This window comes from Aythya marila, assembly GCF_965140915.1.
Source record: "Aythya marila genome assembly, chromosome: 1".
NCBI lineage: Eukaryota > Metazoa > Chordata > Aves > Anseriformes > Anatidae > Aythya > Aythya marila.
Window position 1 is genome coordinate 701,482 of NC_139042.1, and position 24,779 is coordinate 726,260.

At 51.7% G+C, this 24,779-nt stretch overlaps 2 protein-coding genes across 3 annotated transcripts in view; both read left to right on the plus strand.

Annotated features, from left to right (window-relative positions):
- NUP98 (nucleoporin 98 and 96 precursor) overlaps positions 1 to 17,343 on the plus strand; it is a 36,403-nt gene extending 19,060 nt beyond the window's left edge. For both annotated transcript variants that reach the window (XM_082771845.1, XM_082771846.1), the window contains exons 17-33: positions 10 to 123; positions 793 to 931; positions 1,219 to 1,396; positions 1,675 to 1,839; positions 5,849 to 6,025; positions 6,734 to 6,887; positions 7,689 to 8,109; positions 8,749 to 8,978; positions 9,273 to 9,542; positions 10,121 to 10,278; positions 10,525 to 10,668; positions 11,748 to 11,890; positions 12,453 to 12,674; positions 13,624 to 13,865; positions 14,354 to 14,508; positions 14,977 to 15,088; positions 15,715 to 17,343. In XM_082771845.1, the coding sequence (XP_082627971.1) occupies positions 10 to 123; positions 793 to 931; positions 1,219 to 1,396; positions 1,675 to 1,839; positions 5,849 to 6,025; positions 6,734 to 6,887; positions 7,689 to 8,109; positions 8,749 to 8,978; positions 9,273 to 9,542; positions 10,121 to 10,278; positions 10,525 to 10,668; positions 11,748 to 11,890; positions 12,453 to 12,674; positions 13,624 to 13,865; positions 14,354 to 14,508; positions 14,977 to 15,088; positions 15,715 to 15,932 (3,242 nt within the window). In that variant the 3' untranslated portion in view covers positions 15,933 to 17,343. The remainder of the gene's footprint in view (positions 1 to 9; positions 124 to 792; positions 932 to 1,218; positions 1,397 to 1,674; positions 1,840 to 5,848; positions 6,026 to 6,733; positions 6,888 to 7,688; positions 8,110 to 8,748; positions 8,979 to 9,272; positions 9,543 to 10,120; positions 10,279 to 10,524; positions 10,669 to 11,747; positions 11,891 to 12,452; positions 12,675 to 13,623; positions 13,866 to 14,353; positions 14,509 to 14,976; positions 15,089 to 15,714) is intronic.
- A 2,208-nt stretch (positions 17,344 to 19,551) lies between these two features.
- On the plus strand, positions 19,552 to 23,118 carry CHRNA10 (cholinergic receptor nicotinic alpha 10 subunit). The gene is made up of 5 exons (XM_082756918.1): positions 19,552 to 19,683; positions 20,854 to 20,999; positions 21,519 to 21,673; positions 21,949 to 22,481; positions 22,587 to 23,118. Exons 1-5 carry the CDS (start codon positions 19,614 to 19,616, stop codon positions 23,042 to 23,044), a joined length of 1,362 nt encoding a protein of 453 aa, XP_082613044.1. The 5' UTR covers positions 19,552 to 19,613; the 3' UTR covers positions 23,045 to 23,118.
- Positions 23,119 to 24,779: the final 1,661 nt, after the last annotated feature.

The window sequence follows — 24,779 nt, forward strand, 5'->3', positions numbered from 1 at the left end:
CCATTGTAGGAATTGTTCTAACAAGAGCTGGCTATTACACCATCCCGTCTATGGAGGAGCTTGCTAGATTTACCAACGACAGAAATGAATGTATTGTGACTGACTTCACCATCGGCCGTAAAGGTAAGCACACAGCTTTTCTAGTTGAACCAGTGAGGTTTTTTTTAAAGCTATGGAACCTGAGTCTGAATTCCCTACCTTCAGCTTAATTATAAGCAGTGCTCCTGCACTCTGAACAGCTTACACCAAAGACTAGAAATCTTTCAGACTGGTAGTGCTACCAACCCGTGTTATGGGATGATTTGAAAAACTTGAATGTGAAAATAAAAAAGCACCTGTAGCAACCTTCTGGAGCAGGTTGCATATCAGATCACTGTTTCCATCTCAGTTACTGCCTACATTTGAGCTTACTGAGCTCTAGTGAAGAGCTTTCAGCCTGAACTGTATTCGTTACTGCTTTTATATAAAAATAAAATCATAACATAGTATTTTTAGAACACTTTTCTAAATGTGCTATAAAGCCAAGGGTGTGCTGGGTACTTGTGTGGGCAGTATCAATACAAAAAGCTTTCCATGCAAGTGTTGACTAAAAAAAAAAGTTGCTAACATCTTCAGCATTTTCACACTGGGAAGTGGAGCCACTTGTACTCTGTTCTGGAGCCATAGCAAAGGCAGGCGGTAAGCTGGGGAAAGGAGGAGGATGGCAGGAACTATACGAGTGTGGCTGTCTGTCATAAGATTATTTTCATGGGCAAATAGTGATGTTTGGTCACCTTTTGTTCTGCTTTGCAGGTTATGGATCAATTTACTTTGAAGGAGAAGTAAATCTAACAAACTTAAATCTGGATGACATTGTACATATCCGTAGGAAAGAAGTGATTGTTTACCCTGACGATGAAAGAAAACCACCTATTGGTGAAGGTTTAAATAGGTAATTTAAGAAAAATAAGTACTTTATAGTGGCAGTGGTGAGTAAGGATGTTTTGATAATGCTGACAGGGTACTGTGTTTGTAGGCAGCTACCAAGGAATCTACATCTGAATTGTACACTCAGGTTGCAGCATTGTACAGTTGCTAGACATTTTAAAGTTTCTCAACCAAGAACTTGTTTTAAAAGCTGTTTTGAGTCGACATGGTCAATTTTCAGCTCCTGTGTGTGCCTTGATAGCTTTGCGTCAAAACCTTGTAGTCTCTTACGTGCTTTTCCATCTTTAACAGACGAGCTGAAGTGACATTAGATGGAGTCTGGCCTACAGATAAAACATCTCGTTGCTTGATAAAAAGCCCTGAACGACTTGCAGAGATGAATTACGAGGGTAGACTCGAGTCTGTATCTCGGAAGCAGGGCGCTCGATTCAAGGAATACCGTCCAGAGACCGGATCTTGGGTGTTTAAGGTAATGTTTTTGTTTTCCCAACCAAGCTGGTAAAAACTCCTCTGAATAACTGGAGGCTCTCAGTGGAAGCACTTTACTTGGTGGGTGACACCAAGTTCTGCGATCCCCTGAAGGCCGGTGTACAGCAAGTGTTCCATACAGAGGCTGGATTTGTTCCAACTGCCACAACTGCTCTGTAAAGCTGACAGTTACACCAGCTCATTGTTGGGGCCTTTTGGAAGTAAATGCCTGAACTCTTGTTTCTGAGGTGAGACACCTTTGTTCTTCTTGTTACACAGGTGGCACACTTCTCCAAGTATGGCTTGCAAGATTCAGACGAGGAAGAGGAAGAGCATCCTTTAAAAGTGGACACAAAGAAGTTAAAAACCACACCTGTGCCACCTCCAGGGCATCTGCCACCCCAGCAAATGGCCCTAAATGGCAAACCCACGCCTCCATCTCAGGTAGAAGGAGGACAATGACTAAACGGGAATTCAGAAAATGATATTTGAAGAGTAGCTGGCCCCTAGGCAGGGGTTGCTGATGTTACAGTTAGCCTGGAAACCAAACAGCAAAACCATAACACAAAGTTGCACAAACTCTTCTGACCTCTTTGAGTGTTTGTGTGTTTTTTGTTAAGAGACTTGACAATCCCTTCCAAGGATGGGGGGTGGGGAGGTGTTAAACTCTAGTTTCTTGTTTAGATTCTGGTCTAGATTGAATTTGGCATAGTTGCCACCTATGGAAGAACAACTTGCTTTTGTGAATATTATGTTCTATATTATTATAAAGCCTTGTGCTGCCTGCATTAAGAATGACATTGTGCATTAATTTGACTTGACTATCATTTAGTATGCAAGACTGTATGCTTTATATTTTGAGAATGTGCTCTATTTTTATTAAAAGCTACTTTTTAAGGCTGGTTATACACTGGATTTTTAAGTGTATTGGAATTGGACGGGATTGCTTTTAAAGCTTTGTTACGTATGGTCAGTGTTCTGCCTGTGTGCCTTAAGTAGGGAAGGTAACGTTTTATCCAGTTCGTTGGTAACCCCTTATGGTTTAGTGTTACCTTCATTCAAACCAAAATGTGGCGTGGGTTTAAAGGTTAGACTAATTGCACCTGATGCTCTTACATGTTCCAAATAGAGCTGGTATGGATATTGGCAAGCTAAACCAGAATCTGCTTCATGGTGGATGAAAAACAGCTGCTTTGGAAGGCATCCTGGCATTAATGGGATAGAATATGCTCTGTATGCCAGGTGTCAATGGTAAATGTTTCTGAACTGCCTGTAGATTTTATTTTTTTTGAAGTAACTTGTCATAAAATAGCATGCAAGTGCAGAGAGCAGACTTTCTGAAACTAGGTTCTTGGTTACCTAGCTGGGGAAAAAATAAACCGTAGCAGTTAGGACATGCAGAAAGGTATCTAGCAGCTGGAGAGGATTTGTGTTGCTGTGCCTAAGCAGGCTTTGTTTTTACCCTTCAGTAATCTGTGAGAGCAGTGAAAGGAGATCTGTGTGCTTGCAGCTCAGTGAGGCATAGATCCTGTGCCAGGGTGCTGCTTGGCACGCGACCAGTGGTTGTGACCCCTTTAGATCATGGGAAGCAAAGGAGGGCAGGTTTTTTTCTGTACCTCTGAAGTCAAAGGATGACAAACAGCATGAGCCACATAGCTCAAACACCCATTTTTCTGTCCTGGGTCTTGTCCTTTTGAAGCCATTTGAGCAGCAAATCCCTGCAATTGCCAGTGGCTTTGGGTAGCTTAGAGCCCGTGGGGACAAGGGTCTGTCACTGCTTCATGAGAAACAAAACCATGCTTCGTTACTGCTTGCACTAAAGGATAATTTTGTTACTTTTGTGGTAGGAATTGTCATTAAACCAACCTGCAATTGCTTTTAATCTTATATAGCCTGTGGTCTAATCTCAACCTCTGCTGCAAAGGCTTGTGTGTTCCTACAGCACTGCCTTAGGTTTCCATGCAGGTTACAGGGGTCTGGACACGAAGGTCTGTTGGCAGCAGCGTACAGAAGTGCTTTTCAGTAAAGCCAGCACTGGTGCACTTCAGGAATCCCCATGGCAGAGTCCTGACCACCTTATGAACAGGAAGCCAGCAACAGCACAGTCCATTTGTTGGGCACAGCATGCTTGTGTAGTGACAAACTGGGTGAACTGTCACCTGCTGTGGGTCCAGAAGAATCCAGAAGTAGCTAACAGCTGCTGCATTATCACACCTGGCTCACCGGATAATTAAAACCTGCCAGTTCATCCTGCTCTTGCAAACACTTAAGGAATCTACTTTACATTTTATTTAAGAGGTGAACACAGGGCTGCCTGGCAGACTTCCCTCTACGTGCCACCTTTTAGTCTTCCAATTTGTTTCTTATTTGTGTTAATTGGGACCAGAGCAGATGTTCTAAGCAGTCAAAAATCCTTAGTGTGACTAATTCAGACCTGTCGTGTAGATTCAAGAATACTTAACAAAAACTTCCTTGGTTGTTAATTAACCTCTTTGACTTGAATATCGTTAGCTAAGGTTTTCGTTTGTGAAAATAGGAAGAACATCTAGGTCAATTTCCCAAACCTCTGAGAAACTGCATAGCATTGAAAACTCGATGGATTCTTGGTGTGTAGAGCGTCTGAAGATGATATTCTGTAGTCTGTGGGAAGCTTTTAGGAATTAGTTTTGGGGGTTTCTTCCTTCACTAAGTTGAATATTCATGATTTTGTTAATGTTGCAAGGCCCACAGGAAACAGCTACACCAGGGGCCTTGCTGCATTAAAGCGCAATGAAGGGAGCAGTGAAACTTTTGTTTATAGCCATGTTTTGACTTGTAAATCTGTTCTGCATGCTGCAGACAGACTCAAATACCACTCGCTAATGCTTCTGTGCCTGCCATCAAGTTCTATCTTTACAAACCCCCTGGTTTGCCTTTATCTGCCTCATCTGATAACCGTCATCATACTTACTAGCTGTTTTTAATGAGCTAAGCAGCAGCCCATTTGAATATGCTCTTAGATTGCTTAGCATGGTTTCCTTGCTCATATTTATGCATTGCTTCCACCGCTCTGCGCGTGGCTGCATCTGGAGCCCGTGTAAACTGCACATGGATCTCCCTCAGGGCCCTCAGTCAGGGCAGGGAGGGTTGGGCTGAAGCACAGGCACCGTGCAGGAGCTCAGTCACCCAGCCAGGGCCAGAGCAGGTCAGACACCCAGCTCGAGCCTGAAGACAGGCAGTTATCGTGGTGCAGGCTGAGCACCTCCTGGGCCAGGCGCTTCTTTCAGCTCGACCTGTTGGCTGCGCAGTCCCAGCACTGAATGGCATCCTCCAGGGGCTTTGTGCTATCGAACAGTTTCGTGTAGCAAAGCTGCAGCTCAGTGGAAGTGCTTGCAGCACTGCCCTGTTCCACACCTGGCCGAGGAGGGGCTCAGTGGATCGCTGCGATACGCTGCTGGCACCACAGCCAGCAAGCTGTGCACGCTGCTTCCAGCTAGAGCTGATGGCAGCGCTCCTTTGTTTCTGCTGTCTGCTTCTCATTTGGACTGCGTGAACAACTTCTGGCCCTGCCTGCCCTTTGAGGCTGAGTTCCCATGAGCAATTGAAGATGCCTAGAGGTCACTTCAGGCTCACCATAAAGATGTTGCCATGCGATTGCCTTCAGTAAAATCATAAAATGAATTTTTCCTCCTGCCCTGGACTATGCGCAGGCAAGAGAAACTTAGCTGCAGATTGGAAGAGAACTACTGTATTTAACTTCTGAACTGCTGATACTGAAAAAAAACTTCCACAACTTTCCAGTCCAATAACAGTTGTTAAAAACCAATGTACGTGCACACATACACGCTCCATGACCCAGTATTGCGTGATCATGAAGGAGACTGTGTATATCTAAAACTTCTGTGAAGATTTTTGGTGGAATATAAACTCAATATTGTACAAATGTCACACCTGGGGAAACAGCAGTGTTACAGAACTCACCTGTTCCTCATCAACTACCACTGGTTCCACAGCTTAATGCAGAGAATCGCTGTTTTTAAACCAGCTGCCCAGTCATCTACAATGTCCCAAGTTAACCTTGGGCCCAGAAAACTTTTCTTTATGTAATATCGTTGTGAGAGAAGGGAAGGAAGGCAGGATGCACAAGCCCCATTTTGGTTTTTTGTCACGTGAAAATGGAAAGCTGAAGAGCAGTTTCTTACACTGAATAGCAGAAATTGGTAAACTTCAGAAGGACACAACTAAACTGTGACTTCTTCACTTTAAACTTCTTCACTTTAACTTACACTGTTACAACTGTGAAGAAAATGGGAACGGGTTATACATTCCTCCCTAAACTTAATTTGGAATTTTGGCACAAGCAAGGGAGTACTCCGCTTCGTTTGCAGGTGATTGTTGAAGCTATTAAGTACTCTTTCTCAGCAAACTGTTGAAATCTGTTTTTGTCTGATGTGGCCTCTACATGTGTCCGCAGACCCCAGAGGTGGAGCAGCTGGGCAGGGTTGTGGAGCTGGACAGTGACATGGCAGACATCACCCAGGAGCTTCCCCAGGAGTCTGTTCTGGAAGATAACATGATGGAAGAGCAGGAGGCAGTGCCTGCTTCAACCCATATTGCATCAACGCTGGGTATTAACCCCCACGTCTTACAGGTGGGCGTCTTGTACTTCCCCCAAAAGGAGAGGACTTTGTGGTATCCCTCAGTAACTTCTCAGTTTGCCCCCCAAGGCTAGTTATGTACCAACTTGTAATAAACTGTTGCACACTAGACTTCTGCATCTGGAGGAAATGTTTATAGATACAAGAAGTTGAAAGCTGACATGCAAAGTGTCAGAAGGCTAGAATTCGGATTTCAAAGTTCTGAAGTGATAACTACTATCTAGCTAGGATTGCCTCAAGCCTAGTTTGGAGAAAAGAATGTAAAAGGATAGCTGTTCTTGATTGTTGTTGTTGTTTTTGTGGTGGTGGTGGTTTTGGATGAAAGGATAACACCTTGAACACTTCTGGGCTTCTACCTGTATTTTTTTAATTTGTAAGGAAGAAGTAGTCCTTGGCTTCTCAACTATTGTGTAAGCTGAAATAGAAATAGAGCTAAGATCTAAGAAAACGTGATTATCAGAACTCTTCGTGCCCATCCTAACAAGTAGTGTGACAGTGGCTTAACGAGTCATTTGTAAATGTTCATCATCAACTGGCAACTTGCTTCTGTTTCTCCTCAACTGTGTGCTTTTACTTAAAACACTTATGGCAAGGGCGTGCTGGTTGAATGCAATGTGTGGAAGTTACCTTTATTGGGAAAGGAGTTGACGAGATGGATAGAAGGATTGCTAACATGCAGGCTTGACTTCTCACCTCTTTAGATTATGAAAGCTTCCTTGCTTGCTGATGAAGATGACCTAGATTTGATCCTGGATCATCATCCTGGGAAGCAAGCTATAAAAATGGATGCTTCTCAAGAGATCTGTTCTCCAAGGCTCCCTATTTCGAAAGCACAAGGACAGAAAAGATGCTCAGGTATTGTGGGAAACTACGTGTTGCATGAAGAACGAGTGCAATTCTAACATTAGTAGGCAAAATCCTATCGCTGGCTGAATACCTGGCAGAACAGTTGTGTGCAGTGGTGGGTTAGCTTTGGCCAGCAGCAGGATGCCCACCCAGCTGCTCTCTTGCTCCTGTTCCTCAGTAGGACAGGGGAGAAAACTGAATGGAAAAAGCTCTCAGGTTGAGATAAAGACAGGAAAATTGCTTACCAGTTACTACTGCAGGCATAACAAGCTTTTTGACTCGAGTAAAGCTAATTATTGCCAGATAAAATAGATTTGGGTAGTGAGGGGGAATAAAATAACCAAGTGCTTTCTTAAACATCACCCCCTGCCCTTTCCTGGTCCCTGAATTGGATGGGCAGACCTGACATGCACCTGTGGGTATGGGCCCAGCCCTGTTCCTTTCAGTAGTGATCAGTGTTTGCTTTTTCCGAGATGTTCTTGTTCTCATGGTCTCACTACAACAGTATTGGTTAAATTAGCAATTTCTTTGAAAATCCCAAATTTTGGGGTGGGACTTACATACATACTGTTTTTGGTGTGTTACCACGTGCTTTAGTTTGGGTAATGCAAATGAGGCTGTGCACAGCGGGTTTCCTGGTCCTCAATACTGCAAGTAATTACGCTTAGCTGTGTGTTACCATCACAAATCAGGGTGAATATTTTCCCTGGCTGGTTACAAAGTACTGAAATACCTTTAAAATATCAGAAATGTTTGGCTGAAAAGTGAGCACCCGTTCAGTTAAATATTCTTCCCTCTTCTTCCTCCTAGTTGGTGGGCTGCTGCAATCAAAATTTGCTAATCTCATTTGCCAACCGCCTGGCACCGCTGTGCAAGACTTCAAGGGACTGAGGACTTCGGGCACTTCCCCCTCTGCTGCCCTTTGGTCGGCAGCTTCTCCGCTAGCATCTGCATTCGCTGTACCTCCCTCAGTCCCGGAGGTGCAGGTGAAGACAGTGGGTGTCCGCAGACAGCAGGGGCTAGTTCCTCTGGACAAGTCCATCACCCACAGGAAGGGGAAGCTGCTGATGGACATGGCGCTCTTCATGGGGCGCTCGTTTCGTGTTGGCTGGGGACCCAACTGGACACTTGTCAATTGTGGAGATCGGTTAAGTAGGTCAAGCGAAGTGGAAGACACTCAGTGTGAGTCTGTGGAGTATGGATTCCTGCCTGCTCCGGTTGCTCCCAAATTGTAAGTAGTATTTTCCTTCAGGGTGGTTCTTCCATACTATCAGTGTTTGAAATAGTCCTGGTTTTAAGTCAGCATATTGTTAAGGTGTTCAGTGTAATATTCTTCCTATATCGAAGGGGTGCAAGATGGAAGTTCATGTTTGTTAGGGGGATCTTTTATGTTGCTGCTTGAATTAAAGAACTGGAATATCGTAATAAGAGTAGTTATTTTTTAACATACAAATTACACAGTCATCCAATAAAGGTTTAAAGAAATAAAGTTCAAAACTGATGTCCAGGAAGCGTTCTGCTATTTAGGACTTCCAAAAGGCCTGTTCAGCTGAGGTTCTCCAGCATATCTGGTTTGCTGGCAGAGTGAGGTGCTCTCACAAAATGCACCGAGTTACGGTGAGGAGTGTTAGTGCCTTTCGACTGCATTGAACTCAGTTCAGTGAGATTTATTTGCCAAAGTCTTGGTTCTGAATCCCGGGCTGTGTAACCAGGTTCCTTGTATATAGCTGTTGACTTTGGATCATCTGTCTTGTCATATGCATGTCAAAATTAGGACAAGCAGCATAATGCAACTGCTCTGTGATCGGAGTTGGCTCACGTGGGAAATAATTCAGAGCATTGCTACCTGTGTTTCTTCTTTCTGCTCCAGACTCTCAGAATCTTCTTTCAAGGTTCATGTGGAGAAAGTGAGCTTGGAACAACGGAAGATGGACAGAGACAAACAGTTGTATCTCATCCCTCTGGAGATAAAGCTGAAACACAGCACTGTCCATATGGATGAGCAGTGTCCTCTTCTAGCACCCAATCCTGGAGTTTCTGTTATTCATGACTATTCTGACTGGGTTAGAAAGGCATCCGAGGATCCTGCCGTGACAGAAAGTGAGTGTTGAATAATTCTTTTCACAGTGATGGCAATAAATCTGGAGAACTGCCCAGTTCAGATTAATTTCAAGTTACATCAGAGCAGTCAAATGTCAATAAAACATAAAAAACCAACCGTACCTCAGCATTCTTTCTGAAAGCTTAAATGTGTGTGTTTGCATTTTGGGTGGCTGACTTCCTGCATTGACTTGTAACGTGGTATCTTACAAGATTACACTGAAAACACTGTGACTCTTTTCTAAATATTTTTCTGGTTTTACTCCTTATGACTGGATAACTCTGTACTCACAGCCGTTGTGAAGCACTGGTGCTTGACGTGGACGTTATGTGAAGCAATCTGGGGGAACTTGAAGGAGTTGGAAGCCAGCCTGGAGGAGCCCAGTGAATACAACCTAGCCCTGGAACGCAGGAGAGCCTTCTCTCGCTGGCTGTCAGAGACTGCTGCGGCACGAATAGATGAGGAGGTCTCTTTGTCCCGACACGATAACCACGTGGAGGCCGTGTTCAGCTTCCTCACTGGGAGGAGAATTGGCGAGGCTTGCAGACTGGCACAGCAGTCAGGTAAGATGCTTGAGTCTTGTTTTTTTTCAGGGATGGAGTGGGAGGTAAAGACATAAAGAAAACTTAAACTTTGGGAGCTGCTAGTGAGTAGCGAGTCACTCTGAATACTGAGTTTTCCGTGTGAGATGTTAAGGTAGTCTGGCTTATCTTCTCCTGCAGGCAGATTGGGTTGTATTCATGGAGGCTTTTTTGTTGGTTCTCCTAGAGTTGGGAAGTGATGCTGTGTTGCATTTGGAACTATCTTTTCCATGGCATATTCTCTGAATGCTCTTTATTTTTAATTGAGCTTCTGTTAAGCTACTTATGTTTGTTTAAAAATAAATGCATATTTTCAGACCCTAATAGCTAGTTTCTTCTTGGTTTCTTACGTCAGCTCAAATCTCAATACTCTTCCGTTCATTTGGTGTTGTTTGGGAACTGTGTCCTTCCTCTTCCTTTGTCTTCCTCCCATGTTATTCGGTGTTTATGGACTGGCTTAATCCACAAGGAACTAGATAACTGTAAGCTGAGCAAAGGGCTCAGCAACAAGCAGCTGTGGCACAGCCGTGTCAGCGATGTGCTGTTGTCTCCTGTTCCAGGTGACCACCGGCTTGCTCTGCTCCTCTCCCAGCTAGCAGGCAGCCAGCCCCTCCGCGAGCTCCTCACCATGCAGCTGGTGGACTGGCACCGGCTGCAGGCAGACTGCTTCATCCAGGAAGAGAGGCTGCGCATCTTCGCACTGCTTGCAGGGAAGCCTGTAAGTTCTGCTCCACCGTTGTTCTGTCACTAATTTGACTTCCACTTCCTGACAGCAGTAAGGCCAGGTTGTAAGAGGCAACCCTGGCACGTGCTGTGCAGCAGCAAAGCACAAGGTGTTGACCTGTTGGGTTTTTTGCTTGTTTTGCTCGTGGGATCTCACTGTTGCATTTTGCTCCCTTGTGGTCTAGTACGTACCAACCATTGTGTGAGAAGTTTGACTTCAGTTAGTGATTTATTTCTTTAGGTGTGGCAGCTCTCTGAGAGAGTAAGCATCAACGTGTGCTCGCAGCTGGACTGGAAGCGCTGCATGGCTGTCCATCTCTGGTACCTGCTTCCTCCAACAGCTTCTATTTCCCAGGCCCTTGCCATGTACGAGTCAGCATTTCAGGTAGGTCAACGTGCCTGGGTAAAGGAGATTTTACTCAGTACCTGCATGGAGACTTTTGTGAGCAGTCGAGTATTGCTGCTGAGGTGCTGTGTATGGATTTGTTACTTCAGTTGTCACAGCATCAGATTCCTTCACCCCTTTTGGTGATGAGTTTCTGCAGCAGTTCTCTTCAATAAGGATCTTCCTTTTCCCCTCTGTGTGATGGAAATAACCCCCTGGGGCTGGACATACTGGTAGTCTGAGTCACAATCTTGAAGCTTAGGACCTGCTCTTTAGGTTGTTGCGTTAGTGACTTATTTCAAGCATACCTCCCACTTGTTTTCAGTGTTTCCAGGTGTTTGGCAGCTTGACAAAATCGGACTAGTGTATAGCAACCACCAGCAGGAAGGCCATTTGTGCTAGGAATAGCCAGTCAGTTTTCCCTGTGAGGTGGTAAATACACGGCTGCCTGCTAAAATAGCCATTGCCAAACCACCTGCCCTCTGTTACACTTGCTGTTCCTGCAGCAAATGTGGAAGCGGTCCTACAGGCAGTGTGTGGCTGTGTGTAACGCAACCTTTGTTTAATGCTGTACGCTGGAAAGAACAAGTTTCAGTTTTAGCATGTCTTGAACTGAAGATAATGCTACTAGGTTAGAGTGTGGGGGTGGTTTCCAGTGCCTGGTAAAATGTCTCCTGCCAACTCTGCGTCCAGTGCTGCCACTAAGCTGTCAAAGCTCTGCTTCAGAGAGAGGTCTTGCAGAGATGCACCATCTTTCGTTTCTTCAAGTCGTATGTGGCTTTCAAGCTCTAAAACTCTTCAAGAATATGGGTGGTATATGTGGGAGAACTGAGTGTCTCTCCACACAGTGGCTTTTAAAAGCGCGGTGTGAGATGCAGTTAAACCTCCAAAAGCACTTTGCATTTAGTTTTTTCTTCTTAGTATTGTGTTAGTGTGTAATTGCTATGTAGGCTTTAAACTCAGATGGACTAGGGTGTACCTTCTGCTCTGGAGCAGAAAGCCTGCTCATCAGTCTGCTGAGCTCTGTGGCATTCAGAATGCATTGTGTTCAAAGTATTGTCTTTAAACTATTTGTTTAGAACACACCAGAGTCTGAAAAATATGCCTGCTGCCCCCTGCCTCCTTACCTAGAAGGTTCTGGTTGTGTAATCGAAGAAGACGATAATGCAGGAAGACCTCTGAGGGACGTCTGTTTCCATTTGTTAAAGCTCTACAGTGACAGGTACGTGGGTAAATGGTTCACAAACTATTCAGAAAAACTTTGTGAAGGCAGTGACTAATGGGGTTCCCAAACTAGGGGTATGAAATCAACTTCAGTGTTCACTGAACCACTTTGAAATAGTCAAAAATCTGCCTTGAGTGCACAGCATCACAGAATGTGCTGCTGCTGTCGCTGCTGGTGGTGTAGATGATTAAACTCAAGTTTAGGAAAACATTTGCTTTTTTCTTTTCTTACGTGCTTTCTGCAACTTTCTGCAATAGTCTTACCTTCATTGTAGTTGTCTTTACTTCAAGACATTGAGAAATCTGCAGGAGGAGCATGTACAAAATAAAAGGTGGTGGCAGTCTAGATTCAGCAAAAGAAAAGAGCAAAAAGAAAAGAGCAAAAGGATTTTAACTGTTGCTCTCATCTTAAATATATATATTTATATATATATAAAATAATAAATCCACACAAGTTTCATAATAATTGGAGAAGGGGGAAGGACAGGAACTAAATGGCAGCAATATTTCTGATTTTGTTTGGACACAGCTACTTATGTTGCAAATATTTTTCTCTACAGGCACTATGACCTTGACCATCTGCTGGATCCAAGAAGTGTAACATCCGACCCTGTAGACTATCGTCTCAGCTGGCACCTGTGGGAGGTGCTCAGAGCCCTGAACTACACCCACCTCCTCAAGCAGGGGCAGGGAGTGCTGAATGCCAGCTACGCTGCCCAGCTTGAAAGCGAAGGCCTTTGGGAATGGGCTGTTTTTATACTGCTGCACGAGCCTGATACTCAGTGAGTAAAAGCTTTTCTTTGTTATTTACGATGCCCCCAAAAACCATAAATTGTTCTGTTTTATAGACGTGGCATGTATACCGTAATCACCATAGCTTCTCTCATGATGTTGGAGCTGCAAGCTGGAGAACCCAATGCCAACTGTAAAAAGTGTGTCAGGTTACACAGTGGTGTGCATAATTCTGCTTAGTTCCGTGTCTTGTTAGATGTTGAGTAGCATTGTACTGTAACAGCTATAACTCCTGAACTGTGCCGTAGAAACAGATCTAGAATATCAAAACAGGTGAGATTTGCTTATCTTCTCTGGCTCAGGAAGCTTACTACATCCAGGAACTTGGCCTGAAAACATGATGAATGCAAAATATTGCATCTATTCTAATGGGAGCTGAACAGAAACAAGTGTGGTTTGAAGGGATACCTTGTGAATCACAAAAATACATGTTTTGCTTCTATTGTGAAATGCATAGTGAACAAAAAATTGTCTTAAACTTGTAAATAATGTAAATAATGGCCTCATTTGTGGAAGGGTGTCTCTTGCTATTAGTGTTTACAGTTGCAATTAATACATTGCATCAGGTTTTTTCTTCCAGCAGTAACTTCAAGTAAAGCTTGTTTATTACTTCTAGGGTCATGAGTCATATTAAAACAGTCTTAAGCTACAACACTAATGATGTTGCAAAGCACTAGTGATGACCTCTTTCTTAGTGTGTCACCTGTGTTGAAGTAACGCAGTTGGTTGTAAAACTTTTTGTAGTATCTAAAGTAAGACCACTTAAGACCTGGCGAGGCTGGCTCACCACCTGTAATGCCTCTGCTGTAGCCAGTAAGGGCAATGGAGTCCCCTGCTGCTGCTTTCAGTCGCCAGTTACTGGTGTTGAGGTGCAGCTTCTGATGGTGGGACTCAAAGGACTGCGTGCTGGAATAACGACCTGCTCTCTCTTCCCACCAGCATACGGGAAAAGGCAGTGCGAGAACTCTTACACCGGCACTGCGTGCTGTCCGAGACACCCGAATCCTGGGCCAAGGAGACCTTCCTGACACAGAGGCTCTGCGTCCCTGCCGAGTGGATTCATGAAGCAAAGGCTGTTCGAGCAAGGATGGAGGGTGACCGGCATAAAGAAGCCCTCTTCTTGTTCAAGGCTGGGCACTGGAACCAGTGTCACAAGCTTGTTGTCAGGCACTTAGCCTCAGGTGAGTCTATTCCTGATTTTTCCCATTCTGAACGGTACACATAAATAGAATAGGAACAAAAGTCATTGGGTTTTCAATAACGTGAAGCAGTAGGACACTTTCTAGCAAGAGGGGTCAGTACAGAGTGGCTGGCTGTTTCAAAATAGCTCTCGTGTGGTACCTGGCACGATGATTGTTCACTGCAAACACGTGAGAAGGGTAGTGCTTAACCTTCTGCACACTCACCTTCCTGTGCCAGCAGTGCCTGGGGAACAAGGGCAGCAGTAGCATTCCTGGAGTGCTGATCCTATGCATGTCCCTGTTGTAGGAAATGGAATGGCCTTAGGCTTGTCTTTTGTAGGTCATAAATCAGGTAAACACTTGTGGTCATGGCTGACAGTCACGGAATTAGGAAACTGACCGTGCAGCAGACAGCTGTTTTCTTTAATAATCAATATTGACTTGGTAAGAAACCCCATTGCTCAGTTATTTGTGTTTGCTCTCTTTAGATGCTATTATTAATGAGAACTACAAGTACCTAAAAGGATTCCTGGAAGACCTGTCCCCTCCCGAACGCAGCGTGCTCATCCAGGACTGGGAGGTGGCAGGGCTGGTCTATCTGGATTACATTCGTGTTATCGAGATGGTTGATAGGATTCAACAGGTAACAAACTGAAGTGGTGGTTTTCTTTCCTGCCGTTTGGAAGCTCATGCAGAGTCTTGTTTTTAGAGAAACCTTTTACTCGCTGTTCATTGCTAACTCAGTGTTTCTGTTACAGACACTAGCAGACAATTTCATCATCTCTGAAAATACAGAGAGAGATGGTGGATAATGTGAAAATAAGATGTGGTCTCTGCCCTGGAAACGTGTTGTTATGTAGCATGGCAGTGAGATAAGTGAGGAACAAAACTAGCAGTTAGCTAATTAACGGGCAGTCTGTGTGTCGGTCCCATTTAATTCAGTTCCAGACTTCTTGTTTCCCTTCTTAAGGCGCTGAGTTCAAACAGGCTGTAACGTGTTGTCTGCTGTCAGACGGATTCAGCTTGGAATGAACTCAGGCAGCCCACGAGTAGCGATTCTTGTAGAAGGCTTTGGGTGCCTCTGGGGCTGACTGTCTTCTCTTACTTTCAGCTGGATTGTTCCCCATACGAGCTGGAGCGTTTGCATACCAAAGTGACTTCGCTGTGCAACAGGATAGAGCAGATACAGTGCCGCAACGCGAAGGACCGGCTGGCTCAGTCAGGTACGGTACCACCAATATCGAGCACCCTGCTGCAAAAGGCAGTTTTAAAACTAAAGCCAGTTGAAAACCTGATCCAGCTAGCACTGGCTGTCGCCCAGGCTGCCGGTGTCTGTTTCTTTGCCTGTGCAGAAAAGGAAGCCTGGAGCTGGTGAAGTGAGCTGTGTTTTGCTTTAATGGTTCCCGTACATGCAGCTACTGTTTCTTTGTGACAAACTGTCTTTGTTTCAGGCAGTTTTTGTTACCTGGCTAATGAGGCTTCCAGTGCCTCGTCTCCTAAAGCTGTCTCTGGTTAAACAGTGAAGTGTCTTGTCCTTACTTAGTGTTACAGTGCCAAATAAAAGGTGAGCTTACCTGCAGAAAAACATCTGCTCTGAAGAATAAGACCAAATGTTGATTACGCTCAGGGAGGAAGTCTGGAGATGAGATTCAGTGCTGGAGCTGAGAAAAGACAAAGTCGTTGCAGGGCATGGGTTCACCAACCCAGCCAAATGCCTTTGCTCAAGACTTGGCTCTCGAGTAGTAGTTAAGTGCATTCCTCAACAAGGTGTAAGCTCACAGGTGTTCACACTCTAGCTCCCATTGTGGTGTGGGCTGTGCACAAACACTGACCTTCCTGCTCTCCGCAGACATGGCCAAGCGCATTGCTAACCTGCTCAGGGTGGTCCTCAGCCTGCAGCACACCCCGGAGCCCGTCTCCGACTCCATCCCTGCCGTGCAGCGCGTCCCGCTTCGCCTGCTGGCTCCCCACATCGGACGGCTGCCCATGCCAGAGGACTATGCCCTGGAGGAGCTGCGCAGTCTCACCCAGTCGTACTTACGGGAGCTGACAGTAGTGACTCAGTGAGGACGGATCTCTTCACGGACAGACAGGTTTTTACCATTTGCTCACCCTTTCCCTGCTCTAAGGGTAAGCGTTCCCTTGGCGGCAGCCTCCAGCCACACCGGTTTTCCATAGAGGCATAAAGTGGCTTTAGTTCCGTGGGTTATGGCAGGAATTTTTGTAACCTGGGGGACCGGCGAGACCCAGCTGGGCCTTGCTGGCTGGCACCCTCAGCTACATGACACTTTCCAAGAATTAATAAAATCCCTCTTGTAGAACCTGACTGCAGGTGAGATTGTGCCTGTGGAGGGGGTTCAGAGGGGGCTTCATCTCCTGGCAGATCCGTTTTAGTCCTTGCTTGCGGCACAGAGGGATGGTGAAGCAAGTTCTGGGACAGCTCATCCTGGGCGTGCCCGTATCAGCGGGGCTGCGCCTGTTACTGCCGAGCCTTTGGTACCTGAACTGACCAAGGATAAGCTTTAACTGGGGCTTTATGTTAAACGTTTGCTCTGGGGGTGGGGGGTGGGAGAAGAAACTAACTTCAGAAGACTCGTCTTTGCCTGCGTTCTCTTGCTGAGTTGGAGACCCGCAAGTGTGGTGTTTCTCATTTCTCCATCCTCCATCTCCAAAACCCAAGAAAGCTGCTTCCCCGCCTCAGAGGGGGAGCTGACACCTACGTGTGTGCCTTACGGTGTGCTCTGCGCTGTCCATGCCTCCGAAGACAGACCTCCGGGCCCCACACGCATGTGTTGCCACCATGCAGTAAAACACAGGAGCTTCTCCCAGCACCCGCCGTGCTTCAGGACTCCAGGCCAGGCGCTTCTGGTCGGAGGGGGCAAATTCTGCACAAGTTCTGCCAAAAGGTCGGTCACGCGGCCCAGGAGCTCCGGGCTGCCTCTTCACAGCCACACGTGAGGCAGGTGCCCGTGCAGACAAGCACGGTGGTGCTCTGCCCTGCACACGGCTGTGGTGGGAGCCAGCACCAGGCTGCCCCAGGGGCACGGTGCCCGCGCAGCCCCTCTGACCGACGCGCGTAGCCGGGAGCCTGCCGGCGCCTCTGTGCTTGCTGGGTTACATCGGGTGCAGCCACCATCAGCATAAGAACATCCCGCGAGTGAACAGCTGGCAGTGTCAGTCTGCTCTTGTGTGTACAGTCTTCGCCGTTACTGTGTTTAGAAACCGACTATTTTTGGAAGAAAAAAAAGCTGTCTATTGGTCTGCTCCGATTGCAGGGTTACTGCAGCAGCGCCTCCTGCCTCAGCTAGCCAGCCGCTGGGGGCAGCGGCCCCGAGCCTGCTGGGTGCTGCTTTGCATTGGCTCGTTGAAGGTCTTTATGCATGAGGATTATGTAAAGGTTTTTATTAAAAGTTATAAATAAAATGATCTAGATTATTTTCCTGTCTTTTTGAAAACAATAAATAAAATGTTTATAGTATTCCCACGGTTTTCTTTGCTTCTTAATAAGACTCCAGTTCCACAGGCACGTGTCCCGTGGTTTGTCTCACCTGAGTGGTTTGGGCTCAGTGGTGGTGGGCAGGGGCTGGCTCCTTAAGAAGGTTGGATCCTGGGCTGGATCCTGAGAGAAGGGAACGAGTGTGGGGAATATCTCAGTAATTTTCTCAGACAGGAACTCCTGTGAAGCTGATTTATTTGCAATTGCAAGGGCAGGTGACCTGTAAGCAGGAGTGCCCAGCAAAAGTACCTCTATGCCTCCACAATCACTTTTGAGTATGCGATGTTAGTGGAATTTCCCACTGCAAAAACATCTTTTATTGCAAAAACACAGCTTTGTTTCTCACAGGAGGCAAACACAGGGGCTGGAAGAAAGGATGGGTGAGCCGGGAGGAATGGAGAGGCTGTGAGCATGCGGGGGTGACATGAGGAACATAGATATGTGCACATACAGCTCCGATACCCGTGAAAGGTCCTGGCCACGGGGAGCTTCCTGCGGAGCCTTGGAGGAGAGCAAGATCCCCTCTGCCTTGGAGCAGGGGGGGCCGGGCAGCCTCGCCTCCATCCCCAGAAATGCAATTGGGAAGGTTTGGACAAGGCGATCTCCGGGGATCGCAGCCACCTGCAGCTCTGGTGGTTGGGAGCACCGGCCTTGAGCAGGCCCCTCCACCTTGGGCTGAACTTTTGGACTTGTAGGATCATTTCTTTTAACAAAAGTTCAGTGCCCAGCTGCAGTCGGGAAGGGGATGGACAAGGAGCAAACAAACCCGTGGTGGTGTGGTACCCACACCGGCAGTGCCTGCGCCCAGCCCATCAGCGTGGTGTGACCAGAAGCGGTACTGAGGGGAAGAAAGTCCTTGGGATTGCTGCGGGGAGGTGAGGCAGAAACCACGTACAGCACAGGGTGAGCAGAAGGCCGTGCTTCACCGTGCTGCATGGAAGCTGGAACGGCTTCAACTAGGGACCAAAGGCCCGCGGGTCTCCCCCCAGTACCCCATGCTGGGGGGCAGCAGCCCCCGGGGCTGAGGCTGCAGTCGGGTGCCCCAAATCCCTCGTCCTGGACACGGGTTTCCAGGGTCCCACTCTCGGGCTGGGCGCTCAGGGCCAGCGCTGCGGCAGCTTCGCCCTGCGTAAAGGTGACACCTGCCGCAGGGAGCCAGGTCGCCGCCTTCGCCTCCTTCCATTACGGTAATTGCCTCTCTGCAAGCCCAGCTGCTGCCCTGGCGCTCACGGCGGGCCCCGGGGAGCAGCATGGCTGGGACCGCAGGCAGGGGATGAATAATTCACCGCCTGGAAACAAAACCTCCGGCCTTAAAACCGATCGGGCTCTGCTTGGCATCTGCTGCCCGGGATTAGCATAGGAAGGGTGCCAAGGGGGTGCCGCGGGAGGAGGTGAGTGGCACAGGGACCCCGCTGCCACTCGCTGCTTTGCCTCCTGTATCCAAAATCCCCCCAGCACCTCGGGTTGTCCCGCGTGGAGGCCAGGAGGCACCGCTCGCTCTCTGCAGCTCCCAGGGTGCCGGTCCCTGCTCCCCTGTAACCGGTGGCAGAACGGGCAGGAATGGCACAGAGCCGCACTGGGGGGGTCGGAACGGACACAGGGAAAAATTTGTGTACCACGAGGGTGGCCAAACGCTGGCACAGACTTCCCAGAGGTGGTTCCACCTGCAGGGTCTGCACCCACCCACCCGCCACTGCCTCCATCACCACCCTTAGTGCTCTCCAGGGGACCCAGCTGGGGTGCAGCTCAACCTTCCTCCTCCTCCTCCTCCTCTTCTTCCTCCCACCTCAGCCACCGGCTCCCTGCCAGCCCCGGGGTGCACGTGGTGTGGCCCCAACCACCCAGCACCGAGGGGCTCAGCAGCGCGGGCACAGACCCCGGGCAGGGCAGCTGGGGAGCAGAGGCTGCCTGCAGGTCTGTCACTGTTGGGCAGGCTGCAGGGTTTGTTCACTGCTGGCCTCCCTGGGGCCAAGTTTGGGCTTATCACACCTTTATCCCCATACAAAGCCCTTTGGGGCACCTCTCGCCCGTCGTTTTCAGCCGTGTGCCTTCCTCACGTGCCCGCGTCGGGGCAGCCTCCGTCCCCAGCCCTGACGTCAGCCAGCGCCGAGCCCTTAAAGGCAGCACCAAAACCCTGCCCAGCCCCGGGAGATGCCACACGAGGAGGGGCTGGATGGCACAGCCCGCACACACCGCAGGTGACACCGCGATGTCCCCAGCGCCCGGCTCCTGACGACCCCGGCAGCACGAGGATGGAGCTGGGCACTCGCCTGCCTGCGTGGCTGCTGGCACTTGGCCTCGCCAGCACCGTCCTGGCCCCAGGTAAGCGCGTGGGGAAGGTGTCAGTGCCGGGGATGGCACCTGCCAGCCTGAACTGGGACCAGCAGGGCCCCGGTTCAATAAACTGGGTGAGCAGAGCAAACCCCCAGGAGCTGCAGTTGGTGGGCAGGGTCTGCCTGGAGCCCCCACCGCCCGGTCCCAGCCCCGGGGGCTCTGGGGATTGGGGACTCACCGTGGGCTGTGCCGCAGCTCTGTCACCCCCATGGAGCTGCCTGGGCTCTGGCACTGCTGGCAGCGGCTCTGTAAGCACATCTCATCCGCTGCCTGCAGCCCGTGAAATGCAACCCAGCTCGTCCAGCTTCCAGCAAAGACAGGATGGGCACTGGCTGCTGCCCTGGCCTGGCGGCTCTCATTAGCCAAGAAATGGCCCTAAAGAGGGGCAGGGGTGGGGGGACAGATCCCTTCTCCACACCCCTGTGTTTTTTGGGGTGCTTCCTCCCCCAGGAGCCAGAGCTCCTCCTGGCTTTGGTGGAACCAGGAACAGGAATAATAGAAATAACAGGAATCATGGAAATAACAGGAATCATAGAAATAACAGAAATAATTGGGAAGTAGGAGAAGGATTTGTTCAATTGCATGGAGCTGGGATGGTAGGGGAGTCAGGCTGGTGCTAGGGAAAGGTTCTGCACCCAGAGGTGGTCGGGCACTGGGACGGGCTGCCCAGGGACGTGGGCATGGCACCAAATTGGACTTGATCCTTATGGGTCCCTTCCAACTCGGGATATTTCATGGTTCTGTGGTTCTAAGTGTTTGAACAATGCTCTCAGACATAGGGTCTGATTTTTGGGTGCTGCTGTGTGGAGACAGGAGTCGGACTCAATCCTTCTGGGTCCCTTCCAGCTGGGGAGATTCTGAGATTCTTTGATTCTGTGATTCTGTGAAATAACAAATAATTTTTGGGGTTGGACTGCCAGAAATATGGGATGGGGAAGGGGGGGAGACAGTGCACAGGGCTGCCACGGGCACGACCTCGACTCAGCTTGGACAGCATGGAGGGTGGCGAGGGAAGGGAAAGTGGGGACTGGACTGGGGAGTACAGGGGTCCCAGCAGCAGTGCTGGGCAGGGTCTGGTGGGTTCCCAGCCATGGGGAGGGGGGGTCGGTGCCCCCATGCTCACCGTCACACCCCCCCACCCCGTGCCGGGTCCCGCAGGCTGCGGGGGCGCGCAGGGCAGGCTCGCCCACAAGCTGCTCCACGACCTCTTCGCCAACTACTCCAGCGCCCTGCGCCCCGCGGAGGACACGGACCGGGCGCTCAACGTCACCCTGCAGGTCACCCTGTCCCAGATCATCGACATGGTGAGCACCGGCACCGGCATGCCTCTGTCCCCATCACCAGCACCCCTCTGTCCCCATCACGTCCCCTGGCACCTCGTGCCTGGGCTCTGCTCTGCCGCTGGGTCCTGCTCCAGCCCCGGGATGATGCTCAGCCCCCCAAAGCAGCTCAGGCCCCACAAAGCCAGCCCAGCTGCCCCAAAATCAGATCAGATCTCTTGAAATCAGCTCAGACCCCCCAGATCCACTCAGACAGCTGGGAAAGAGCTCAGACCTCTCAAAACCAGCTCAGATGCCTCAAAACCATCCCAGCCACCCCAAATCAGCCCAGACCCCTCAAAGCCAGTCCAGCAGCTCCCCAGATCAGCTCAGACCTCTTGAAACCAGTTCAGATGCCCCCCCAAAACCAGCCCAAACCCTACAACCTCAGCACAACCCCCTGGAAACCATCTCAGCCCCTCAAAGCCCTTGCGGACACGGGGCGGGGGGGGGCTGCAGGCGGTGCTGGGGCCGGTGCCCGTGCCCACCCCTCCGCCCTCGCAGGACGAGAGGAACCAGGTCCTCACCTCCTACCTGTGGGTCCGCCAGGCCTGGCTGGACGCCCACCTCACCTGGGACAAGGACGCCTACGGCGGCATCGACAGCATCCGCATCCCCAGCAGCTACGTCTGGAGGCCGGACATCGTCCTCTACAACAAGTGGGTCGCGCTCGCCCTGACCCCGGGGGGGCTCCAGGGGGGCATCGCAAATTTGGGGCTGGGGGAAGGGGTCCCGGTGGGGGTGAGGCCGTCATCCTTGCTGGGCTGGGGGGACTGAGGGGCTGTCAGCGGGTGTGGGATCACCACAAGGGACAGGGCCACTCCGGGAGGGTAGGGGGATGCCGGGGGGGTGCAGTGTGGGGGTCCCGCACCAGCCCCCAGCCCCACTGGGGCTCGGTGCCAGGGCAGCTGCCCCACGGCCGCCCCTGCCCCAGCGCCGACGACCGGTTCGGGGGCTCGATGGAGACCAACGTGGTGCTGCGCTCCGACGGGCACATCATGTGGGACTCGCCCGCCATCACCAAGAGCTCCTGCAAGGTGGACGTCTCCTACTTCCCCTTCGACGGGCAGCAGTGCCGCCTCACCTTCGGCTCCTGGACCTACAACGGGAACCAGATCGACCTCCGCAACCGGCTGGATGCGGGCGACCTGACGGACTTCGTGGAGAACGTGGAGTGGGAGGTGCTGGGCATGCCGGCCACGAGGAACGTCGTCACCTACGGGTGCTGCTCGGAGCCCTACCCCGACGTCACCTACACGCTGCTGCTCAGGCGGCGCGCCTCCTTCTACATCTTCAACCTGCTCCTGCCCTGCGTCATGATCTCCTTCCTGGCGCCCCTGGGCTTCTACCTCCCGGCCGACTCGGGGGAGAAGGTGTCGCTGGGGGTGACGGTGCTGCTGGCCCTCACCGTCTTCCAGCTGCTGGTGGCGGAGAGCATGCCGCCGTCGGAGAGCGTGCCGCTCATCGGTGAGCCCTCGAGGGGCTGGGGGGTGCTGGGGACGGGGCCCTCGTGGCGAGGGGGGGGGTCCCTGCCCTTGCCCCTGCCCCTCAGCACCACCGCCCGCCTTGCAGGGAAGTATTACATCGCCACCATGACCATGATCGCCGCCTCCACTGCGCTGACCATCTTCATCATGAACGTCCACCACTGCGGGCCGGGGGCCAGGCCGGTGCCGCCGTGGGCACGGCGCCTCATCCTGCACCACCTGGCCCGCGCCCTCTGCGTCTGCGAGGTGGGAGAGAGCTGCAGCAGCCCCCGGCGGGTGGGCACGGGCGGAACGGGGCCGCAGGAGCCCCCCGGGGTGGGCGCCCAGCCGGGGCCGTGTCCCCGCGGCCACTGCCTGTGCCACCACCATGTGCTGCTGAGCAGCGTGGGCTACATCGCCGGCTGCTTCCGACGCCACCGAGCCGCCCAGCGCCGTGCTGGGGAGTGGAAGAAGGTGGCCAAGGTGATGGATCGCTTCTTCATGTGGGTCTTCTTCATCATGGTCTTCCTCATGAGCGTGCTGGTCATCGGCAAAGCCGCCTGATGGCACCACCACACACAGCACCCCGGGTGTCCCATGGGTGGCTCAGCCCTGGCACGGCTGGGGGCTCTGGGGCAGGCACAGCAGGGACCGTGGGGACAGATGGGGGCTCCAGAAGTGCTGGGGAGGTGCTGGGAGCACCCCCGTGCCAGGGGGCTGAGCCGGAGGGGCCTGGCTGGGGTAAGCTGCTGGTGTTTGATGCACTGTGCCCCACGGACCTGGGTACAGAAATCAAAGTGGGAATAAACCCTGCAGCGTGCATCTCCTGGCTTCTGCCTCCTGCCTGGGGTTTGCTCCTGGGGAGCCCATTCCCTGCTGAGCTCAGCCTCGGGGGCTTCTGGAGAAAGAGGGGGACAGAGCACAGCCAGGTGCAGATGAGTGGGGGCACCAGTGATGGTTCCCAGGGCCACCAGTGTGCTGCTGGTGCAGGGTGTGCGTGCAGCCAGGCTGGCATGCGGGGAGAAACATGGCTGAAGAGGAATCCAGAGCACAAACCGAGACTTGATGTGGGTCGTGCTCATGCATGAGCCCCCCCAGGCTCCCACAGCCCCTTTCCCAGCCTGGCCACGTCCCTCTGGGGGCCAGCACAGCCCAGCGCGTTTGGTGACCACCTCTTGTGGCCAGTGCCAGTCCCATCCCTGCTCTGTTTGACCCCGGGATGGGGAAATGAAGAGCTGCACCCCGTGAAGGCTGCACCCTTTAATGTGCTGAGCCCGAAGGAGCACCGCGGGGCTGTGCTGGTGCTTGGCCCCCTGCTCGGGGCCAGAGGAGCCCACCGACCCTGCAGGACCAGCGCTCCCAGAAGGGCAGCGAGCGGCAGCGCTGCCTCCAGCGGGCCCTCACCCACATCCACAGCCTGGCACAGGTCTCCTGCAGGCACTGCCCGGCCCGGCACAGCCCCACGGCCACTCGGGGCCGGACCCCGCCTGTGGGCACCCAGCAGGGCCCCAGGGGGCTGCTCCTGCGGGGGCTGCTCCGCTCCGGCTCCTTTGGGATGCTCCAGCCTGGATCCCCCGGGGTGCTCCCGTCCGGCTGCAGCAGGAGGCTCCGGGCCGTGTCCCTGTCCGTGTCCGTGTCCGTGTCCGTGTCCCTGTCCGTGCCCAGGCACCACTGCCACCCCCCGGCACCGGTACCGAGGATCTCCAGCCGGACATGCACCTTCACGGAGGTCCGGGGGTGCTCCCGGAGGGGCTCCCTGGGGGGCTCCCGGCGCTCTCTCTGCTGCCGGGGGGGTCCCGGGGGTCCCGCCCGTCCGCCCCCCGCCGCCCCCCGCCGCAGCGCCAGCACCGCCCGCAGGAGCCGGCAGCGGCGCTCGGTGGCGGCCCGGGAGCGGCGAGCGGAGCGCAGCAGCTCCAGGATGGGGTCCGCCGGGGTCGCCCCCCCGGGAGGCGAAAGGGGCCGGGGCTGCTCCGAGCCCTCGGGGCTCCGCGCTCCGGTCCCGGGGAGGCGCTGGAAGCACGGCCCCGGGGGGCGGCGGGGGTCGGAGCCCCCCAGGAGGGGAGGTGGAGGAGGAGGAGGAGGCGGCTCCGGGGGGGTCGGGGGGCTGAGGGCGGCCAGCTCGGCCAGGGCGCCCGGCCAGGGCTCCGGGAAGGAGTAGAGGGAGCACCGCGAGGAGGAGAAGGCGGCGAGGGACAGCAGGGAGGCCATCGGTGCCAGGCTCGTCCTGCGGGAGGAGATGGAGATGGAGGAGCCCCCGCTGCACCCCCTGCCCTGGGGGGGGGACCTGGGGGTGGCCCCG